The sequence below is a fragment of the Corythoichthys intestinalis genome, chromosome 16 (genome assembly GCF_030265065.1).
Source record: "Corythoichthys intestinalis isolate RoL2023-P3 chromosome 16, ASM3026506v1, whole genome shotgun sequence".
In the NCBI taxonomy this organism is placed as follows: Eukaryota; Metazoa; Chordata; class Actinopteri; order Syngnathiformes; family Syngnathidae; genus Corythoichthys; species Corythoichthys intestinalis.
This window is the reverse complement of record NC_080410.1, coordinates 33,057,124-33,080,763: the sequence shown is the minus strand read 5'-3', so window position 1 is coordinate 33,080,763 and position 23,640 is coordinate 33,057,124. Positions and strand designations below refer to the sequence as shown.

At 41.7% G+C, this 23,640-nt stretch overlaps 1 protein-coding gene across 1 annotated transcript in view; it reads right to left on the bottom strand.

The window, feature by feature from the left end:
• The window catches only part of tanc2a (tetratricopeptide repeat, ankyrin repeat and coiled-coil containing 2a), a 62,463-nt gene that overhangs the window by 21,302 nt on the left and 17,521 nt on the right, over nucleotides 1-23,640 (bottom strand). The window contains exons 2-14 of the mRNA XM_057860898.1: nucleotides 23,184-23,323; nucleotides 19,716-19,875; nucleotides 19,232-19,549; nucleotides 8,030-8,143; nucleotides 7,680-7,946; nucleotides 4,624-4,745; nucleotides 4,294-4,525; nucleotides 4,044-4,216; nucleotides 1,295-1,375; nucleotides 1,003-1,203; nucleotides 774-908; nucleotides 318-514; nucleotides 73-181 (exon numbers count right to left, since the gene is read on the bottom strand). Coding sequence (XP_057716881.1) covers nucleotides 73-181; nucleotides 318-514; nucleotides 774-908; nucleotides 1,003-1,203; nucleotides 1,295-1,375; nucleotides 4,044-4,216; nucleotides 4,294-4,525; nucleotides 4,624-4,745; nucleotides 7,680-7,946; nucleotides 8,030-8,143; nucleotides 19,232-19,549; nucleotides 19,716-19,875; nucleotides 23,184-23,323 — 2,249 coding nt within the window. The remainder of the gene's footprint in view (nucleotides 1-72; nucleotides 182-317; nucleotides 515-773; nucleotides 909-1,002; nucleotides 1,204-1,294; nucleotides 1,376-4,043; nucleotides 4,217-4,293; nucleotides 4,526-4,623; nucleotides 4,746-7,679; nucleotides 7,947-8,029; nucleotides 8,144-19,231; nucleotides 19,550-19,715; nucleotides 19,876-23,183; nucleotides 23,324-23,640) is intronic.

Genomic DNA, 23,640 nt, shown 5'->3' with positions numbered 1-23,640 from the left:
TTGAAAGCTCATTTTAGAACTCTATTGTAACAGAATGTCACCATTTCCAGTATATGCCAACTGTTCAAATACCTTGTAGATGTGAGCCTTTAAAATGTGATGTCCCAGCTCAAGGGTCTGCTGTCGGCTCAGCTTCCCTCCCTGTCTGCAGAGCCAGAAAGCCAGCAGTGTGTGACCGCTTCTGCAGAAAAGCAATCAACACAGTCTTCAGCATTCTCCATTATTTTGGCTGATTCAGTCTCAAGTATAGGCAAGACTGCATGAAACACTAAGATTCATTCAATTATAGATATTTCCTTGGCAATACTTCAACATACCTGGGGTCACAGAGGAACCTGTCGTCCTGCCCGTCATCCCTCCACACCAGCCATTCCCTGAATGAAGTGTGGTTTAGCATCCTACTACCATCACTGCGCTGTTGGAGGAACGGACACAACTGCTCCAAACGCTGCGTGAACTCGGCCCATTGCATTGCCCCGCCAGTCAGAGTGCCAGCATTTATCACTTCGAAAAGCTGAATAAGAAGATTTAAGTTAATTACCCCTTTGTGCAATTGTCATTAAGAAACAGTTTATTTAGATGGTGGAATAAGTGGGTTTAGAATGAGGCTCTATGGAAGATTGCTTTGTTTTGAACTCTCTAGTACTACAGAGGGCTTTATTTTCCCAGATCGGAAGTTCCCCCTTGATCTTAACAAATGTATGTTTACCAAGTTTTTATTCCCATAGCCAGCAGCATGAATAAAATGGAGTCCGGCTACTGATTGTTCTTACCTGTTGGTCAGTCAATGGGTGCAGTGTAGCCACGGTCACATTTAGCAGTTGTATAACTCTTAGAAAAGACGATTGTGTGGGGAATCGCATGTTAAGTTGCAGCAGGTAGACCTCCGCGAGGCTTACAGGAACTACCTAAAGAAACAAGGAAATATGGGGATGTTTGATGCTACGGCATGTAGAATGATGAATACCTTAAACAGTTTGTGCATGTCTTCCCATTGTATACCTTGAAGCTGGAACTCTTAAGAACCAGGTAGCCGCCTTCTATCAAGTCTAGGGTCAGTTTCAAGTAGAGGTATGAGCCTTTGCTTAGGGTCTTCAAATGGCTTATCAGCTTGGTAAGTGCTGTGTTGTCAAGACGACCATTGCTTAGTGACACGTTGCTCTGAATCTCAGGGCTGCTATGGATACGTTGCATCAGGTAACCCTAAAAAATGTAGTTGGTTAGACACTATATTGATATAAATAGTATAGAGTCAGTATAGGGACTACAAATAGTCAGTTAACCGGTGTGTTACCTGCAGATCTTGATCTATGGCACTGTTTTCCTCCAATTTGTCTAAGGAGATGCGGTGAAAAGGTAAAGATCGAGTGATGTCCTGAGGAAAAGAAAAATAATTAATCGTTACAATTAGGGATGTCCCGATCCAGGTTTTTGCACTTCCGATCCGATACCGATATGGTTTTGCACTTCCGATCCGATACCGATACTGGCTGATACCGGCCTATCTGAGCATGTGTTTAAGTTTAAAGTTATTTACCCTCCTTACTTAGTTGTCAAACTCATGTTGAAAAAGGTTTTAGTACTCTTGATAACAACTAGCCAGCTGAATTAGGTGAGTTTGAATAACACACAACGGTTGGTAACAAGAAACTGACCTGTTTATTCAGTGACAAACACAAAACATTATAAACAACAAACAGAAATGGCATAGTCAGTCAGTAAAACGTGCAAATAATATTGTAAACTGTCTTAAAAAAGCAAAACACACAAACAAACTCAGTGGAAAATCCCATAAACCCCCCCAAGCTATTAGATGCTTTTAATGTTTCGTGCATTAGTTACAAAAATTGTATAAAAAGCCTCTCAGGTTTAAACAAACGACTATTTCAGTATCAACTTAACATTTTAAAACAGTAAATAAAATACTCAAGTCCCCATTCTGAATCAGCAGCTTTAAAGTACATTCAATTCATTTAATTTTGCGAATCAACTGTTAAAGTTGTTAAAATTGCTCCCGTTATTCCATAATTTCCCTTCTGTCTACTTTCGACATGTGAAAGTTTTAAAACTGTTTTGAAGATAGATTCAAGTCATGATTTTGCCGATTTAGGAGTATTTAGATAAAAAGTTGATTAGGTTCACTTGGAAGGTTCACAACAGCCTACTAAGGAAGTCTCCTGCTTTAAGATGGCGGCTGTTTACTAACGCAACTAGTTTTCAATACTTCAATGTTGCTAACGCCGTTGAGTCTGTCATTTTGCATCTAGTTCTATATACACATGATATCTGTTATCTACAGTAAAATGATGTTGACGTAGTTTGTAGCGGCTGTCAGCAGCAGTCAGGTATTCTTGTGTTTTTTATCCAGCGGCATGAGTTGATCTAAAGCCGTAAGTTGAGCATTGGCATTACCCGGGTCTATGACAAGCATGATGTTAACTCTCGGGACGCAATGTGGTCCGTTTTTCATTGCGTCCCGAAGACCGCACTGTGTATTAGTTCCGCTTTACTTGACCTATTTCAATAATCGGAATTTGGATGTTTGAATCGTTCTCGAATCTTCCACGGCCGAATCGCTCAAGGATGTAATGACGGCTGGGCATGTTGTACCGTGGTTCTAAGTGTTGGATGGTGCATCTTTACTCACGAGAGATAATGGCTCGTCATCCAGAATGAATTCTTCGGCAATGACTGTCGTTATTCCCTGGGCTTTGGGACTGTCGATTGCCAGTTTGTCACGCATAGCAAAAGTTTCTGCCAGTGTTACTTGCGTAGGACCTTTCTTTTTCTCTTCGGTTTTCTTAACCATACTTCTTATATTGTTTGTGGTGGTATTTCGCTAAATGCTTGATTAGGTTCGTTGTGTTAAAACTTCTTACAGCTTTACCACCACGCTTCACTTTATTGTGGCATATGTTGCACTCTGCCTCTTTGTCTTTGTCGTCCTTTAAGGTGAAATGATCCCACACAGCTGACATTTTTACCGATAAAGTCTCTCGGTAAATTGGGAGACGGTAATGTAAATGTAGTGTGTTGAAGGTGTGCCGTAAAATGCGGACCGGATTTTAGGGAAACCGAAGCAAAAACTGGAATGAGTTTGTAAACCGTTGCACTGGAAAACCCGGACCGGACTTAAAAAAAAAAAAAAAAAAACTGGATCGGAAGTCTGGATCGGAATTTTTCCGTGTCGGCTGATCCGATACCGATGCACATTTTTTTGCCCATATCGGTGTCCGATCCAATCCAAATATCGGATCGGGACATCTCTAGTTACAATTGGTATATCGGAAAGGCATCATATCTATAGTACCGTATTGGCCCGAATATAAGACGGCCCTGATTATAAGACGAACCCCTTTTTTAAGACTCAAGTTTGAAAAAAGACTTTTTTAACACCAATTAATTTTTATACAGAAAATAATTACAGTACAGCCAAAACAAATGATTATAACAATATATTTGAGAGAAAAAGCATGTTATTTTTCCTCATTCAAATCTTAATACCTGAACATTTAAATATGTAAACTAAAGTGCAATCACATTCGTAAACGAATGGCTTCTGGTTTTTGAAATGTAAATAAACCAATCTATTGTGATAAAACAACAAAATTGCAATAACTGCATTAACCATCAAAGTGAAGTCTAACTGTAACTGTAGTCTTGAAAAAAATCTGAATAGGGAAAAACATTGCAATAAAATGCAAACTGGTTAAACTTGAGAGTAGCTGAGATCTGTCATGACAGAACATCGCTTCAATGATATCTGGCGCCATCTAGCGTCATGAGTGGGTATAATGTCTAGACCGCGAATATAAGACAACCCCCTCTTTTTCAGTCTTATTACAATGCAAAAAACACCGTCTTATATTCGGGCCAATACGGTGTCCTGTCTGTATGGCTAGAGATTAACTATGATCTCCTGAACAAAAGCATGTAATTCTGCTATTTTTTAATGCCATCCCAAACACAATTTCGAAGGTACAGTATGCAACAGATAAAATAAAAGCAGACATTTTTTAAGGAATTTGTTTGTTTGGACACACCTGTTGATTGGACCTGACAGTGGCAATGATCTTTAACCATGAGGGAAATTTGTGAATGTTTCGGGACAAAAACGAGGTCAGTGTGTCGCCGTAGTCTGGTCGATGGAACTCCGCCTCATTAAGCCCATCAATCAGCAAAATGAGGCCCGACCCGTCCAAATGCAAACTCCTCTCTGGAGAAAAACAAGGCAGAATCATACCATTTATTTGCCTGAACGGAAAAAACAAATTCAACGACTTTATATTTTACCCCGGTAAAGAGCATTTAGGGGTTCTAGAATTCCTTTCTGGAGGGCTGAGCTCGGGTCTTGGATGCAGGATCGTAGACTGAGCGAGCTCTGAAGCTGCGGTGTTCGATGCAGGAGCTCTCGATATGCTGAAAGCTGAGGAGCTTCGGTTAACGTTGCCGCCATGTTGTGGACAAACTCCGGCACTAGACACGTATGACAGTTATCTGCCTGACAGAAATGATAGGAAACGACCTGCAAAGACAGACAGGTAGACCAATCACCATATTCCTTAAATGGATATCAATACAAGGTGTATTACTACTTTACTAGTGATGTTTTTCCATTGTTACCTGTCCTGCAAGCCTCAGCACGGCCTCCTGCTGTCTCCTCCTGATCTCTGGAGTCCCCGGACAGCTACCTCCTTCTTCTGCTCCTCCTCGTCCAAGTGAATCCTGGGGGAAAGATTCCGCATCTGAAATAGAAGAACTTCGTGTTAAGGATACAAACACAAAACATCTCAGCAATAGGAGTGGGAACCTCTTGGTACCTCACGATACGATTTGCGATACAAAGCTCACGATAACGATCATCTGACGATATGGGGATACAACGATTATCGATACATTGGTCAGGAAATCATTCTAGGATATTCTACAAACAACTACTAAACAGAAAAACAAGCTTCTGCTGTGAATTGGAATGAGTTTATCCTTAGTAGACGTCCAATCCATTTGAACTGGGAGGGTGGCAGCGAATGAACATTCGTTCATTCGCTGCCATCCCTCCCACTTCAAACGGATTGAACGTCTATGGCCGTCAGTGGCAGGCAATGAGGTAATTTTGGGCCATTTAAGGTCATGTACCTGTTGATGTTCAGTTACTTCCTGTTGATTTTGGGGTATTTTATGGGTCACTTCCTGTTTATTTTGAGTTACAGAACAGGAAGTGACCTGGGACTCACCCAAATGAATAGGCAGCGACTCAAACTCAAAAGGAAATGACCTGTAAATGCTTTCAAATGAACCGCAAGTGACCTGTAAATGCCCCGAAAATTGGACAGAATAACTGTGAATGCTCTGGTTTCGAATGAATGAACGTTCCCAGTCTAAATGGATCGGGCGTCATGCACTGTCAATGAGACACTATTATGGTGGAAGATTTTGGTAGCAACTTGTTGGTTCCTTTTTATTTTTAGACATTGACACCTTTTTAAAACGATATCGATTCTTGGCAGGAGCATATCGAATACCTTTTGGGATACAAAGTATCACAATACAGTGGGTCAAAAAGTATTTAGTCAACCACTAATTGTGCAAGTTCTCCCACTTGAAAATATTAGAGAGGCCTGTTATTCTCAACATGGGAACCTCAACCATGAGACAGAATGTGAAAAAAAAAAAAACAGAAAATCACATTGTTTGATTTTTAAAGAATTTATTTATAAATCATGGTGGAAAATAAGTATTTGGTTAATACCAATAGTTCATCTCAATACTTTGTTATGTACCCTTTGTTGGCAATAACGGAGGCCAAACACTTTAGGTAGAAAATAAGTTGGAAAATAAGTATTTGGTCAATAACAAAAGTTCACAAGCTTTTCACACACTGTTGCTGGTATTTAGGCCCATTCCTCCATGCAGATCTCCTCCAGGGCAGTGATGTTTTGGGGCTGTCGTTGGGCAACACGGACTTTCAACTCCCTCCACAGATTTTCTATGGGGTTGAGATCTGGAGACTGGCTAGGCCACTCCAGGACCTTGAAATGCTTCTTACGGATCCACTCCTTTGTTGCCATGGCTGTGTGTTTGGGATCATTGTCAAGCTGAAAGACCCAGCCACGTCTCATCTTCAATGCCCTTGCTGATGGAAGGAGATTTTCACTCAAAATCTCTCAATACATGGCCCCATTCATTCTTTCCTTTACACAGATCAGTCGTCCTGGTCCCTTTGCAGAAAAACAACCCAAAGCATGATGTTTCCACCCCCATGCTTCACAGTGGTTATGGTGTTCTTCGGATGCAATTCAGTATTCTTTCTCCTCCAAACACGAGAACCTGTGCTTCTACCAAAAAGTTATATTTTGGTTTCATCTGACCATAACACATTCTCCCAGTCCTCTTCTGGATCATCCAAATGCTCTGTAGCGAACCGCAGACGGACCTGGACGTGTACGTTCTTCAGCAGGGAGACACGTCTGGCAGTGCAGGATTTAAGTCCCTGGCGGCGCATTGTGTTACTGATAGTAGCCTTTGTTACTGTGGTCCCAACTCTCTGTAGGTAATTCACTAGGTCCCCCTGTGTGGTTCTGGGATTTTTGCTCACCGTTCTTGTTATCATTTAGACGCCACGGGGTGAGATCTTGCATGGAGCCCCAGATCGAGGGAGATTATCAGTGGTCTTGTATGTCTTCCATTTTCTAATAATTGCTCCCACATTGATTTCTTTACACCAAGTGTTTTACCTATTGCAGATTCAGTCTTCCCAGCCTGGTGCAGGTCTACAATTTTGTCTCTGGTGTCCTTCGACAGCTCTTTGGTCTTGGCCACAGTGGAGTTTGGAGTGTGACTGACTGAGATTGTGGACAGGTGTCTTTTATACCGATAATGAGTTAAAACAGGTGCCATTAATACAGTTAACGAGTGGAACCTCGTTAGACCTCGTTAGAAGAAGTTAGACCTCTTTGACAGCCAGAAATCTTGCTTGTTTGTAGATGACCAAATACTTATTTTCCACTCTAATTTGGAAATAAATTCTTTAAAAATCAAACAATGTGATTTTCAGTTTTTTTCCCACATTCTGTCTCTCATGGTTGAGGTTTACCCATGTTGACAATTACAGGCCTCTCTAATCTTTTCAAGTAGGAGAACTTGCACAATTGTTGGTTGACTAAATACTTATTCGCCCCACTGTATATCACCATTTCGATATTTTGTCACACCACTACTCAGCAACCATGGCTGCTACTTAATAGCTACAGCTCACTGCTTTGGTGTTTCATTTTCCACTATATCATTGGCCTCTCTAGCAATTGGCTTGGCAGCGTGTCTGGTTGTTGGTTACCAAGTTGGCTGATTCTGTTTGCTTTGTATGATGATTCAGCTGTCTGGAATATGAGGTTGTCTTTGCGGGTGGAAAAACTCACTGGGGGTCTTTTGTCTAAAATCCTTGCCAAGTTGACTTTCTTGTCTCCTATGCCTATAAAAGAGACTGTGCATTTAATAGCTTTGTCAACCAAGTTGTTTCGTGGGTCGTTCCGAAACCTTCTAGATCTCAATAGAAAATAAGAAATATACTATAAGACCACTCATTTCAGACAATACGTATGTTTGAGGTTATATATAAATCCCACTGTATTTAGATTTAAGGTCACAGCATAGTTTATTTTAAAAGTTTAACTTTTGCTTACATTTGGGAAGTGTCTGGAAGCCAGTAGATGTTGGCCACATCCGGTTCCCATGACAACTCAGTGCCACGAGCCGGGCAATGATGGCTGTCTTGCCAAAACCCATGTTTCCGACAATGATCACTCCTTGATTGATTGAGGGGTCATCACTGGAAAGGCAGGTGTCAACCTCCTGGAAAAGCCACTCCCTTCCAGTAAACCTCCAATCAGAACACAGTCCGGGAATTTCAAAGTGAAGGGGCTTTAGGCTAAGATATGGAGTTAACTGAACTGTGAGAAGGAAAGAAAATGTTCTGGGTTAGCATGCTGCTAAACAAAATGATACTAATCTGTTTGCTTGACAATGATTTTACCTCTCTTTTCTTTTCCAGAATTCTGTCTGGGCATTCTGAGGGACGCCCTGGAAGGGCTGAGCCTTTGCTGGTCATCCAGGTAGGCCAGACCTTCAAGTTGAGCAGAACTAGATGCTGAAAAACACAAACATGATTTCACAGAGTAACTCAGTGATCTTTGAGTTCTGCTAAAACAGAAGCAAAAGTGTTGTGGTTTAATATGTGAAACCTTAACAACGCAAAAAACTGACTAGGTGCTCGAATGTGGTGACCGCTGACTTGAGTGGGCGCATCTCCTTCCGGTCTAAAATGCCAGTAATTTGACAACTAGAGAACATTTTTAAAATGTAGAGCATTAACAAGAGACAATGCTACAATATTCAGGTACAACACTATTTTTTGAGTTATTGATGTCATAGTACAGTCCCTGACAAAAGTCTTGTCACATTTCCATTTTGTAGAAACAATTGCTAACCTGACTTTTAATAAATCAATTGGTTTCAGAAATTACTCATATGAAAGCTAAGACCCTTCCAAATGATGTTGAATGTACAAAAATATATTTGTTTCACTGAAAAAAGATTTATCATTTAATGAAGACATAAAGGTCAGATTTTATCAAGACAAAGGTTTTGTCGCCTACAGAAAGTAGTGTGAAAATTGAACAAAAAATGCACGTCAAATACAAAAATATGTTAAATAACATAAACGGATTAAGTAGTGGTGCTGTGAGATCCAAATTTAATATTTTGTATGGTTTGAAGGACTGCATCCATGTGGTTCGGCAAGGATTCGTACAATTTATTAATGAAGTCATCAGGAAAAATAAAAAAAGCAGTGCCTCCCAGAGTTCATCAACATTCTTGGGTTTCATCTTCCATGCTTCCTCTTTCATCCTACCCCAGACATGCTCAATGATGCTCATGTCTGGTGACTGGGCTGGCCAGTCCTGGAGGTAGAGAATGAAGTATGTGATGGAGCACCATCCTGCTGCAGAATTTGTCCCTTTTTATGGTTAGGAATGTAAGAGGCAGCTAAGATATGTTGTATTTCAGACTATTTATGTTGCCTTTCACCCTGCAGATCTCTCGCACACCCCCACATTGGATGTAACCCCAGACCATGATTTTGCTACCACCAAACTTCATTGTTTTGTGGCAAAAGGTGGATTTTTCAGATGAATCTTATATTGAATTAAACCGCAGTCGCTGCAAATATTGCAGGAGACCTACTAGAGCCCGGATGGAACCGAGATTCACTCAGAAAACAGTGAAGTTTGGTGGTGGCAAAATCATGGTCTGGGGTTACATCCAGTATGGGGATGTGCGAGAGGTCTCCAGGGTGGAAGGCAACATAAATAGTCTGAAATATCAACAAATCTTAGCTGCCTCTTCCATTCCTAACCATAAAAAGGGACAAATTCTGCAGCAGGATGGTGCTCCATCGCATACTTCATCTCTACCTCAAAGTTCCTAAAGGCAAAGAAGATCAAGATCCTTCAGGACTGGCCAGCCCAGTCACCAGACATGAACAGGATGAAAGAGGAAGCATGGAAGACGAAACCCAAGAACGTTGATGAACACCAGGAGGCATGCAAGACTGCTTTCTTTGATGTTCCTGATTACTTCATCAATAAATTGTATGAATCCTTGCCGAACTGCATGGATGCAGTCCTTCAAGCCCACGGAAGTTTGGGAAGAAAATTTGGATTTCACAGCACCACTACTTAATTCGCTTATGTTATGTAACATATTTTTGTATTTGAAGTACATTTTTTGTTCAATTTTCGCACTAGTTTCTGTAGGTGACAAAACTTTTGTCTTGCCAAAATTGGACCTTTTTGTCTTCATTAAATGATAAATATTTTTTCAGTGAAACAAATATATTTTTGTACATTCAACATCATTTGGGAGGGTCTTAGCTTTCATATGAATCATTTCTGAAACCAACTGAATAATTAAAAGTCAGGTTATTACCAACTGTTTCTACAAAATGGATAAGCGACAAGACTTTTGTCAGGGACTGTAGTTGGTACGGGTTAAGCACGAGAATGAGAATCACTGGGGGAGGTTCCAAAATTATTTTTTTTTTCCAAAAGTGCTCGTAAATGCCCCAAAAGGGTCTCTCAGGGCTACACGTTGGGCTTTTGGCTCACTAAAAGAGCAGGATGTAAGGGTGGAAGTCCAAAAATGTATTTTATGTGTATATGTGTCAATGCTTCCTGACACACAGCAACAGTGTTGTTCCCGAACCTCATCTCTTTATTAAGCGTAACTGACATAACATTAGAATGAAGATCGTCGAGTGCCATCAATGACAGCCAATGAGTTAAATGATTTCACTGTAAGCGTAATTAAAAAAAAGTCATAATCCGTGCATGACAGGGTTAACTATGCAGCGCCTGTTTGTTAACCATCCCATCACTGACAAAACCGAGTGCTGAAAGTAAGACAGTATGAATGCACACACGACCATTAGGTGCACGTGTAAAGGCAAAGCAGTAGCATAATAACACTCTTACAAAAAAGGTCTCCAGAATGTGCAAACCTAAGCACAGCTATGATTTGTGGTCATAAGCTCACTGAAAGAAAATGTCTTTTTTTTTTTTTTTTTTAAAACAAAATGTTGAGGTTGTATACAAAAAGAGAAAACTCACCAAATGTGTGAAACAGTCAATGCAGTCACAAGCAACACCACAGAGAACGTTAACACTAACTCTGCTTCATATCCTGTGTGTGTTATAGACGTCATACATGTTACTTCCTTCCTTTCTCAAGTGCTCTTCTCGAGCGTTCGTGAGTCAGTGAGCATGGAGAAACGGGAAGGGAGGATGAGATAAAACCATGTCACTCTTTATGCTTTTACCTTTTCATGCACAAATTATGATTTTTTTTTAACACTTACAGGGCACTTATTGAATACAGTGGCTGCCATTGACGGCGCTCGACATCCAATCCATTTTGAGTGGGATTAACCAAAAATAATAAAATTATTCATTCATATGTATAAGAAATACATAAAAAAATAAAACAATTAATCATTAAAAAATATAATAATTAATATTATTTAAGTATTTATTAATTATTTTTAATATTAATTATTTACGTTAAATTATTAATTCATTCATTTTCCTTGCCGGTTATCCTCTCAAGGGTTACGGAGGCGCTGGAGCCTATCCCAGCTACCGTAATTTTCGGACTATAAGCCGCTACTTTTTTCCTTCATTTTGGTACCTGTGGCTTATAGTCCAGTGCGGCTTATTTGTTGATTTTTTTTAGGTAACACTTTATTTGACAGCGGTGTCATAAGACTGTCATAAGATCATCAAAATTATGACATGACACTATCATGGACATTACTGAATGCTTATGTCATTAAGTGTCATTTGGCAAATTATGTCACTAACTCAATTTTTGTCCATCTTGGATCTTTTGCATCCATTCAAAAGTGAGATCATTTGCCAGATAACACTTAATGACATCTGTTCTAAGCATTCATGAATGCTCTGAGACATGTCATGATTATGATTGTGTAATGACAGTCTTGGCACCACTGTCAAATAAAGTGTTAGTAAATACCATAACGAGCAATTGATGAAACAATTGGAAAAGTAACTGAAGAAATATTTAGCATAGAACATGATTTTTGATTGTTATTTACATCTGTAGCGCTGCAATGCATGCTAAGAGGCATGTTGGATGTCAACAGCAGGTGGCAGCAGAGGTTGACTGTCTCCCCCAAGGGAGCAGTGATGGCCAAATGAAGCTTCTTGAAGCAATAAAGCTTTGCACTAATTGGTTCAAAGTTTAATGATGGTTCATTTGGTCTTATGACAGTCGGTCGTATGATGCCGCTGTCAAATAAGGTTGTACCGGTTAATATCTTTTGGTGTAAATATCCCATGATACAGTGAGGACAGCTGCAGTTTATAGTCCAGTGCGGCTTATCTACAAACAAATGCCGTTTTCGTGCCAAATTTCGTGGGCTGCGGCTTATAGTCAGGTGCGCCTTATAGTGCGAAAATTAGGGTAACTAACACCAGCCAGCCAATCACAGAGACAAACAACCATTCACACACACACATACCCACGGACAATTTCGAGTGTTCAATCAGCCTACCACGCATGTTGTTGGGACGTGGGTGGAAACCAGAGTCTCCGGAGAAAACCCACGCAACATGAAATCTACACATTAGAAGGCCCGGGCCCGGGATTGAACCCTTGATCTCATAACTATGGGGTGGACGTGCTAACCACTCTCCCACCGTCCGCCTATGGTAAATTAACAACATTAAAATGAATAAAAACAGAAATATACACTAGTTACGGCCCAAAGTAATACAGTGATCCCTCGTTTTTCGCGTTTCATGGGGACTACAACCTGCTGCGATAAGTGAAAAACCACGAAGTAACCCCCCCGCCCACAAAAAAAAATTGTTATTTATTTAGACAAAGAGATACATATAAAATATGTTTTTTCACTTTGTATAAAAATATTTTAATAAATGGTTTTTAAGCACTTCAAATGTAATAATCATGAGTTTTCCAGATTATGAGTTTTAAACATGTTACTGTCCCACCAAATTATTTCTAAACAAAAATAAAGAGGAAAAAATGCTTGTCTTTATTAAATGCTTCATCCAGTGAGTCCACTCAAATCCGCTCAAGCTGCTCACTTACACACAATGAGTTGCCACAGCAAATGTTTCAAGTTAAACGATGACTGACGCATGCAGCGCTTTGAAGCTTTGGCTTCCAGGCATCTGTGGCAAGATGAAACCTTAGCGTCTATCAATTATCGTTAACTTTAACAAGCAACTACAGTGCACTGCCTGACCAACAAAGAGCAGCAAAAAGAGTGAGGGCCCAAATACACCAGATCCATGATCGTTCCGGTTCCGGTCCGGCTCAGTGTTGACTGCGTGCCACGCAGTACGGCAAAACCAGGCAAATCATACCGGCCGCAGTCCGCCAACTCCGTTCCCTCGTGAGCTTGGGCGCGATAATGTGGCATTTAAAACAACAACAAACACACGGAGTCTGTACTCATCAGAGAAGCAGAGAGAGAGAGCACATGTTTTCTTTGCATATTGATATTTTAGTTCTGGCTGTCTCTTAATTCCAGATTGACTGTATCATGTTGAGATCAGCGCTCCGTGTGTGGGGGCTAGACGGACGGGGCCTATTATGCCCTTGGTTGTGTCGGTGGGCTTATATTTTTGTGCACATTTAAAATTTATTGCACATAACATCTCATAGAGCAGGGTTCACTAAATCCGGACCCAGGTGCCGCTTTTCCTGTCGTGTTTTCCACGTCTCTCTCCCCTAACACACCTGAATCAAATGATTATGTCATCAGCAACCTCTCCAGAAGGCTGATAATGATCCTGATTATTTTGATTCAGGTGTGTTGGAGGAGGGAGACATGGAAAACACGACAGGACAAGTGGCCCTGAGGTCTGGATTTAGTGAACCCTGTCATAGAGCTATTTATAAACAACTGCTAAATAATCTGTAGTATTTATAAAATGGATAGCGAATTATATACTACACGAACTAAAAAACAGCGTACTTGCAATTGGTGTCCCAACACTGCAGATTCCTGTGCCCAGCGCAAACTGTTGGGTTTTTCTATGAAAAGTAGAGCTGAAACGAGTACTCGAGCAACTCGAGTAACTCGAGTTTAAAAACTGATCCGAGTAATTTTATTCACCTCGAGTAATCGTTTATTTTGACAGTTCTAAGCATCACGTTTTGCTCGAACCACTTTTAATGCGGGACAACGCGCTGTCACGTGCGGAGAGGAAGAAGGGGAAAAAAAAAAAACTTACTGCAGCCGACAGCCGCCACAAACGACGCCGACGTTGCTAAATACTAGCCCGCACGATGCTACGTTGGTACAGGTAGCGTCTCATGCGTCTCATAGAGATCACATGTATGTTGAACTAGATGCTAAATGACAGACTCGGCCGCGTCTGGGCAGCTTTAGTGAACAGCCGCCATCTTAAAGCAGTACAGCGCTAAGCGCTAATAAAGAGCGCTAAGCGCTAATAAATAAGATTAACGTTACTGTTCTGAAGTAACGTTAGCCCTGCGGAGGGCTAGGTTTCTATTAATTATGACCACTGTCGATGCTTGGCTAACGTGTCTTACATACAGGCTTTAACATAACATAGCATTGTGGAGTGATGAGGGTGTAAAAAAAAAACTTAATCATGCTAACTATCAATTTTAGCTCAGTAGTCATTGCTGGATAAAACACCAAGTAGCACTGGTGCTAATGTGCTCCAATACAGCCTGTATCACACATTTATTTTGAACACTGCAAAAACTCAAAATCCTATCAGGACTTGCAGTTTAGACTAACTTAAAACTTAACTAGAACTTAAAAATGGCTTGACACAAAGAGAAATTCAATTGAAAGACGTGGGAAAAAATCCAAACTTTTAAGTGATGTGTGTTATCAAGCATAACGGCATTTTTAGGTAAGATATATATAATTTTTTTTGTAATAAGATCTAAAGTTTTTTGAGTGAAAGCAGTGAATTAGTCTTTTTTTTTCTTTTCTTTTTTTTTAGTTCTAGTTCCATCTGAGATGCAATTGTTGGCTGTTTTCAACAATATACATCGAAAATAAAGACATTGATTGACTGAAAATGGTTCAAAATTAGATGAAATGTCTTGTTTTCTCATGTATATTTATAATTGCTCTTCACCTAAAAATATATTTGTTTTATCCGATTACTCGATTAATCGATAGAATTTTCAGTCGATTACTCGATTACTAAAATATTCGATAGCTGCAGCCCTAATGAAAAGTCAAGTAAAATGTTTGAAAGAAAAAAGAGAAACGTCTTGAATAGACCACCAGGTCGAAACTTGTGGGTGTCTCTTTATTCTGTTTCGTACTTTTCCCCCTCGACTCTGTATACAAACCGACATTGTGTGTGCGCCGGGCACGAGAATTTCTGCAGTGGAACCACTTCCAGATATGCTGCATTTTTTTTTTCGCTCAATGTTCTCAGCACGTCGTGTGTTTGATATAATTGCCAGAAAAACACACATAATAGGACACCTTGCAGCTTCCTTTTTAATGCTGTCCTTATTATAACGATCTGTTGCATCGTAAATCACTTTGTGACTTTGCAACTCCATGATGAAACGTTCTTCGTCCATGTTCACTGGTGTTTAAACCGTGAATGAGCAACTGGGCTGTTGACGTCAGCCCCGGCTCCGCCCATTTTGTCGGATGCGTGCCCGGGAAAAATAGAAAATAGCCTCAACCATCCGGCGGGCTGTGGCACGCCGGAGATGGTCCGCAGTCAATCCGGAGCACTGACGCGGCCGCTATACGTTGAACAGTAAGATATAATGGGAAAGGATTGGCTCCGGCGCTATTTTTTACCGGAGTCGGACCGGAACTGGAACGATCATGCATCTGGTGTATTTGGGCCTTGAGACTATGTGATTGGCTCAGGACAGCTCATCTGTATTTATTTGTTTATGTTTTATATGAAAATAAATCTGTGATGGACTGAAGGCGCAAGTTTGAAGCGCGAAGTAGCGAGGGATTACTATACTCCAGTACTTCTCAAATACTGGGCCGGGCCCCCCCAGGGGGGCGCAGAGCGATGCTGGGGGTGGCGCATGTGACCTTGGGGAACATACATTTTCGCCATATTAAAATAAAGTGTAATTGCACATCCACTGAGTGGGTGGCAGTGGCGCTCTCATTTTCAGCATAAACGCAGTATTTTTTAACCATACGAGCACACAGCAAAGAGCACTGGAGATATGAAAAGCTAAGACAAAGAAATATGATGACACGTATGTAGCATTTGGCTTTTGGCTTTGACTTTTAGTACAGTGAGAGACGAGGAAAGACCAATCAGCGTACTTTGTCTAAAAATGTTCGTAGCGGACAGCAGGAATTCTTTGTTTTCCAGCGAAAACATGCCAAATATTGCCAACAATCGTCCCGCTTTGTCAGTGTTACATCAGTAAACCAGCGAGCAATGTCAGCATCACATAAGGAGGCATACCAATTTGCTCCATGCAAAATAACCAAACACCACAGCAAAGGAGCTGATACTGCATGCAGCAAAAATAAAAACTGTCTCTCCATCCAATGACATTGTTGTTTTTGTTCTATTATTTTTTGTTTTTTCAGTCTAATAGTTTGGCATATTGTCCTCTCAAGTTAATGTTGCTAGCCAATTTGAATTCATGATTATTTATTGATTTTATTTTATTTTTTTCCAGTGTTTTATTTATCTATTTATTTATTTATTCCATCCATCCATTATCTTCCGCTTATTCCGGGGTCGGGTCGCGGGGGCAGCAGCTTCAGCAGGGAAGCCCAAACTTCCCTCTCCCCAGCCACTTCAGCCAGCTCCTCCGGCGGGATTCCAAGACGTTGCCAGGCCAGCCGAGCGACATAGTCTCTCCAGCGTGTCCTGGGTCGACCCCGGGGCCTCCCGCCGGTGGGACATGCCCGGAACACCTCTCCAGGGAGGCGTCCAGGAGGCATCCGAACCAGATGCCCGAGCCACCTCAACTGGCTCCTCTCAACGCGGAGGAGTAGCGGCTCGACACCAAGCCCCTCCCGGATGACCGAGCTTCTCACCCGATCTCTAAGGGAGAGCCCGGACACCCTGCGGAGGAAACTCATTTCGGCCGCTTGTATCCGGGATCTTGTTCTTTCGGTCACGACCCACAGCTCGTGACCATAGGTGAGGGTAGGAACGTAGATCGACCGGTAAATTGAGAGCTTCGCCTTTTGGCTCAGCTCCTTCTTCACCACAACGGACCGGTGCAGAGTCCGCATCACTGCAGACGCTGCACCGATCCGCCTGTCAATCTCCCGCTCCCTCCTACCCTCACTCGTGAACAAGACCCCAAGATACTTAAACTCCTCCACTTGGGGCAGGATCTCATCCCCGACCCGGAGAGGGCATGCCACCCTTTTCCGGCTGAGGATCATGGTCTCGGATTTGGAGGTGCTGATCTTCATCCCAACCGCTTCACACTCGGCTGCAAACCGCCCCAGTGAGAGTTGGAGGTCACGGCTTGATGAAGCCAACAGCACCACATCATCTGCAAAAAGCAGAGATGAGATGCTGAGGCCACCAAACCGGACCCCCTCAACGCTTCGGCTGCGCCTAGAAATTCTGTCCATAAAAATTATGAACAGAATCGGTGGCAAAGGGCAGCCTTGGCGGAGTCCAATCCTCACTGGGAACGAATTCGACTTACTGCCGGCAATGCGGACCAGACTCTGACACTGGTCGTACAGGGACCGAACAGCCCTTGCCAAGGGGCTCGGTACCCCGTACTCCCAGAGCACCCTCCACAGGACTCCCCAAGGCACACGGTCGAACGCCTTCTCCAAATCCACAAAACACATGTAGACTGGTTGAGCGAACTCCCATGCACCCTCGGGGACCCTGTCGAGGGTGTAGAGCTGGTCCACTGTTCCACGGCCGGGACGAAAACCACACTGCTCCTCCTGAATCCGAGATTCGACTTCCCGACGGACCCTCCTCTCCAGCACCCCTGAATAGACTTTACCGGGGAGGCTGAGGAGTGTGATCCCTCTATAATTGGAACACACCCTCCGGTCCCCCTTTTTAAAAAGGGGGACCACCACCCCGGTCTGCCAATCCAGAGGCACTGTCCCCGATGTCCACGCGATGTTGTAGAGGCGTGTCAGCCATGACAGCCCTACAACATCCAGAGCCTTTAGGAACTCTGGGCGGATCTCATCTACCCCCGGGGCCTTGCCACCGAGGAGCTTACCAACCACCTCAGTGACTTCAACCCCAGAGATTGAAGAGCCCACCTCAGAGTCCCCAGACTCTGCTTCAAAGGAAGGCGTGTCGGTGGAATTGAGGAGGGCTTCGAAGTATTCTCCCCACCGACTCACGACGTCCCGAGTCGAGGTCAGCAGTACACCATCTTCACTATACACAGTGTTAATGGTGCACTGCTTTCCTCTCCTCAGACGCCGGATGGTGGACCAGAATTTCCTCGAAGCCGTCCGGAAGTCGATTTCCATGGCCTCACCGAACTCCTCCCATGTCCGAGTTTTTGCCTCGGCGACCGCCGAAGCCGCAGTCCGCTTGGTCAGCCGGTACCTGTCAGCTGCCTCCGGAGTCCCACAGGCCAAAAAGGCCCGATAGGCCTCCTTCTTCAGCTTGACGGCATCCCTTACCCCAGGTGTCCACCAGCGGGTTCGGGGATTGCCGCCACGACAGGCACCAACCACCTTACGGCCACAGCTCCGATCGGCCGCCTCAACAATGGAGGTGCGGAACATGGTCCACTCGGACTCAATGTCCCCCACCTCCCCCGGGACAAGGGAGAAGTTCTGCCGGAGGTGGGTGTTGAAGCCCTTTCTGACAGGGGATTCTGCCAGACGTTCCCAGCAGACCCTCACAATACGTTTGGGCCTGCCAGGTCTGACCAGCATCTTCCCCCACCATCGGAGCCAACACACCACCAGGTGGTGATCAGTTGACAGCTCCGCCCCTCTCTTCACCTCTTTATTTATTATTATTTTTTACTTTTTTCTTATTTAATTTTCAAAAGAACACAATGTTATGCAGAGGTGTACTTATAATAATAATAATTTTATAGACATATAATACTACAGTATATTTACAGTGGCAGCAGAGAGTTGGGGGGGTGGGGCGCAGAACATTTACGTCTTCCTGGAGGGGGCGTAACAGAAAATAATTGAGAAGCACTGCTATACTCTAAGTCGATTTTTTTCCCATAGTATTTAACTCATTGCATGAGATTGATGGCAATAAGAAGTCTATTTCATTTTGAATTAAACCATAAAGATTGACACTTATGCTCATGTTTCACTACAATTGATGGCGCTAGACGAATGAACGAACCCGTCCTAGTCAAAATGGATCAGATGTTTAGCGCTGTCAGTGACGGCCAATGAGTTAAAGGAGTGCCCTCAAAGCGTTAGAAATGATACTAATAAAACAAACTTTAATAATTCAACATTCTTGCATGAAAGGTTTGGCAATGCATCACTCTATTTGGCTCATAAATATGTAAATCAGTGAGAGAGACAAGAGCAAGTTCTACAATTTTCCGGTCTTACAAAATCACACAAAAGTTGAGGAGAGCGAGATTTCCTTCCTAACAGGAAATGCTCTACGAGACTGTTAGACAAAATTCACACATACACCAACAGCCATCTTACCAGCAACTGAATTGGGGCGAGGCATAAGGTAGAGTGGGATGGAGTGGGTGGATCCTGACAAGTGGTTCGAGTCTTGACCCCAATCTGGGTGGAGTTTGTTAAGGCTGCATGTGGAAGCCTTGTTGTCCTCCACCCTGTAGAGGAAGTCATCGGTGGAGCCTCCAGGAGCTATCATACAGGAAGAGGAAGTCGACGCCACCACTGGCCGCCCCCCTTGCCTCCAGAGTTTGAGGCTGCTGCCATGGTAACCGTCACTGGGATGCTTGATATTGTCGTCACGCTCTGCTGCTGATTCAGCTGAATAGCTGGTCAATGTAGCTGGAAGATAATTTAGTTTATAATTGATGAATCAAAGTTGTCTTACTAAACTAAATCGATGTCATTTATATACGTAGCAGCTTTATTGTCAAAAAGCAACACAAATTGGAAATAAAGGATAACGTAATCGAATAGAATGATCATAAAATTTGTTTACTGTCTGTACCTATGATCCCGCTATCTCTGCTCTCCAGTGTTGACGTTGGGGAGGTGACAGAGGCATGGATGGATGGTTTGTTGTTGTTGCCTTCCACTCCAGCAGGAGGCGGTAATGTGGATGAGGGAGACGTGTTGCTGCTATCCAGACTGGAGGAGGGAGAGATCCTCTATGGAAGGAAGAGAGGATTAAGCTACAAAAGATTTTCTCACCATCTATTTTTATGAAATTGCTGCTACTTAAGAATTTAATGGTGTCACGCAATAGAAAGTTCATGACTTCATCTGTCTGTTCTGTATTATTTGTGGAAGATCAATACAGAGTAGTGTAGGGATTTCCCGATCACGTTCTTTTGCACCCGATCCAATTTTGAGTCATCTGATTTAGTTTCTGGCAATATCAACACACATATAAAATACCGTATTGGCCCGAATATAAGACGGTGTTTTTTGCATTGAAATAAGATTGAAAAAGTGGGGGTCGTCTTATATTCGCGGTCTAGACGTTGTACCCATTCACGACGCTTGATGGTGCCAGATATCATTGAAGCGATGTTCTGTCATGACAGATCTCAGCTACTCTCAAGTTTAACCAGTTTACATTATTTTATTGCAATGTTTTTCCTTATTCAGATTTGTTTCAAGACTAAAGTTACAGTTAGACTTCACGTTGATGGTTAATACAGTTATTGCAATTTTGTAGTTTTATCACAATAGATTGGTTTATTTACATTTAAAAAACCAGAAGCCATTCATTTACGAATGTGATTGCACTTTAGTTTACATTTCTAAATGTTCGGATATTAGGATTTGAATGAGGCAAAATAACATGCTTTTTCTCTCAAATATATTGTTATAATCATTTGTTTCAGATGTACGTAATTAGTTTCTGTATAAAAATTAATTTGGTGTCTTTTTTCGAACTTGAGTCTTGAAAAAGAGGGGGTCGTCTTATAATCAGGGCCGTCTTATATTCGAGCCAATACGGTAAGCATACACATACAGTGATCCCTTGCTACTTCATTGCTCAACTTTCGCGCCCTCACTGCATCACAGATTTTTAAAATCTTGTTATAAGTATCTTACTATATGAATAGAAGACTTCAGAAAAAATTTATGTACACTTTATTTACATCTACGTATGTATGAACACTTACACACGCGCACACACGTATCATGAGATTGAAAATGAATGTACAGTACATATTATCTACAGTGGTATGAAAAAGTATCAACCTTTTGGAATTTCTTACATTTCTGCATAAAATCACCATCAAATGTGATCTGATCTTTGTCAAAATCACACAGATGAAAAAACACATGTTTGCTTTAACTAAAACCACCCAAATATTTATAGGTTTTCATATTTTAATGATGATAGTATGCAAACAATGACAGAAGGGGGAAAATAAGTAAGTGAACCATCACATTTAATATTTTGTGAACCCCCCATTAGGCAGCAATAACTTCAACCAGAACCTTCATGTAGCTGCAGATTAGTCTGGCACATCGATCAGAACTAATCCTGCCCCATGCTTCTCTACAAAACTGCTGTAGTTCAGTCAGATTCCTGGGATGTCTTTAGGTCATGCAACAGCATCTCAATAGGGTTCAAGACTGGACTTTGACTTGGCCACTCCAGAACGTGTATTTTGTTCTTCTGAAGCTATTCTGAAGTTGATTTACTTCTGTTTTGGATCATTGTCTTGTTGCAGCATCCACCTTTTTTTTTTTTTAAGCTTTAACTGTCTGACAGACGGCCTCAGGTTTTCCTTCAAAACATCCTGATAAACTTTTGAATTCATTCTTACATTAATGATGGCTAGTTGTAAAGGCCCTGAGGTAGCAAAACAGCCCCAAATCATGACGCTCCCTCCATCATGCTTCACGGTGGGGATGAGGTGTTGATGTTGGTAAGCTGTTCCATTTTTCCTCCACACATGACGTTGTGTGTTACTCCCAAACAATTCAACTTTGGTTTCATCAGTCCACAAAATATTTTGCTAAAATATCTGTGGAGTGTTCAAGTGCCTTTTTGCGAACATTAAACGAGCAACAATGTTTTTTTAGACAGCAGTGGCTTCCTCCGTGGAGTCCTCACATGAACACCATTCTTGGCTACAGTTTTACATATATTTGATGGGTGCACAGAGGTATTTGACTGTGCCAGTGATTTCTGTAAGTCTTTAGCAGACACTCTAGGGTTCTTTTTTTTACCTCCCTGAGTATTCGGTGCTCAACTCTTGGCATCCTCTATGGTGGACAGCAACTCCTTGTGAGCGAAGCAACAGTGCCAAACTCTCTCCATTCGTAGACAACTTCTCTGGTTGTCGATTTTGAACATCCAGACTTTTAGAGATGGTTTTGTATCCTTTCCCAGCTTTATACAAATCAACAATCCTTGATCCCAGGTCTTCAGACAGCTCTTTTAACCAAGCCATGATGCACATCTGACAAAGCTTCTCATCAAGAGATTTCTTACCAAGTGTGTGTTTTATAGTGGGCAGGGCAGCTTTAAACCACTCATCAGTGATTGGACACACACCTGTCCTAAGGCAGAGGGTCTACTTAATTATTTTCCCCCTTCTGTCATTGTTTGTATGCTATCCTCATTAAAATATGAAAACCTATAAATGTTTGGGTGGTTTTAGTTATAGCAGACACTGTATTTTCATCTATGCGATTTTGACAAAGATCAGATCACATTTGATGGGTTTTTTTATGAAGAAATGTGAGAAATTCCAAAAGGTTCAGATACTTTTTCATACCACTTTATATTATTTATACATTATTTTATGTATGTTAATTTTATTATTAATATATTTTTACATGTTTCAAGCTATTTTTAATGGTCTAATTATGACATATGCATTCATAGTGTTATATATACACTAACTGATAATATGGATACACACAAAAAAAATTATGATAAAAATTGGCGCTCGACAGTACTTCGCGGTTTTTCAGTTTATGTTTCTGGTCCCCCTTAACTGTGATAACTGAGGCATAACTCTATATTTAATGGTCAACAATACTTCAATACTATTGTCTGAGTGTAACAAACGGCTTGAAATCCATCAATATTCAGCTGTTTGCTAGCATTCAAACCGTCGTCAGTTTTCTCGGATTCTGATTGTCTGAAAAAAAACATCATCGTGCCGATTTAAGATTATGTCATCGTAATGGACAACCCATCAGTTAGGGACAGGTCAGGTCCTCTAATAAAAAAAAAAAAAAAGAAAGAAACATAACCTTTCATTTTTTATCCATAATTCAATTTTCATAGTATTTCCTTCAGAATTGAGGGGAACTGGGCTAATCCTACAAATTGGACTGGTTATCATTAAAAAAGAGATCATAGAACCATTAGATAGTGGGAACAGATAGTGACTTACCAGTGAGTCTTGCTCGTATCTACTTTTTGTTATTATCATTGCTGACATATTGCATTTAGGTGTATTTGAATGTGTGTGATTACCTGTCCGTCGACCTGGGCATGGTGAGGTGAGCCAGGTTCTTCATTATTGATCTTTTCTCCCAATAAAAAGCCTAGTCTGGTCATCAACGCATCAGCTGCCTCATCGACTGACGGAGGTGGTCCTAGCTCATCCTCTTCACCTGCAAAACATGGATGTAAACAAATAGTTTCACCAATATACATGTCAGACATGTTTGGTAATATCCAGATAAGAAAGTTGTTTGTAATAATCTCATTATTAAATCAAAATAAGACATAATAATTTTGACGTGAGCTGTTTTTATACTAGATCATGGTGTCCAAACTACGACCAGCGGGGCAACTGCTGCCCGCCTCTCATGTTTGTTGCCCGCAGCAAATGATCAAAATAATATTTAGGCATGAAAATGGGTCAGGGGTTAAAAAGGTGACAAAGGTGTGGAGGAAATATGTTCCGGTACACTGTACAACCCACACT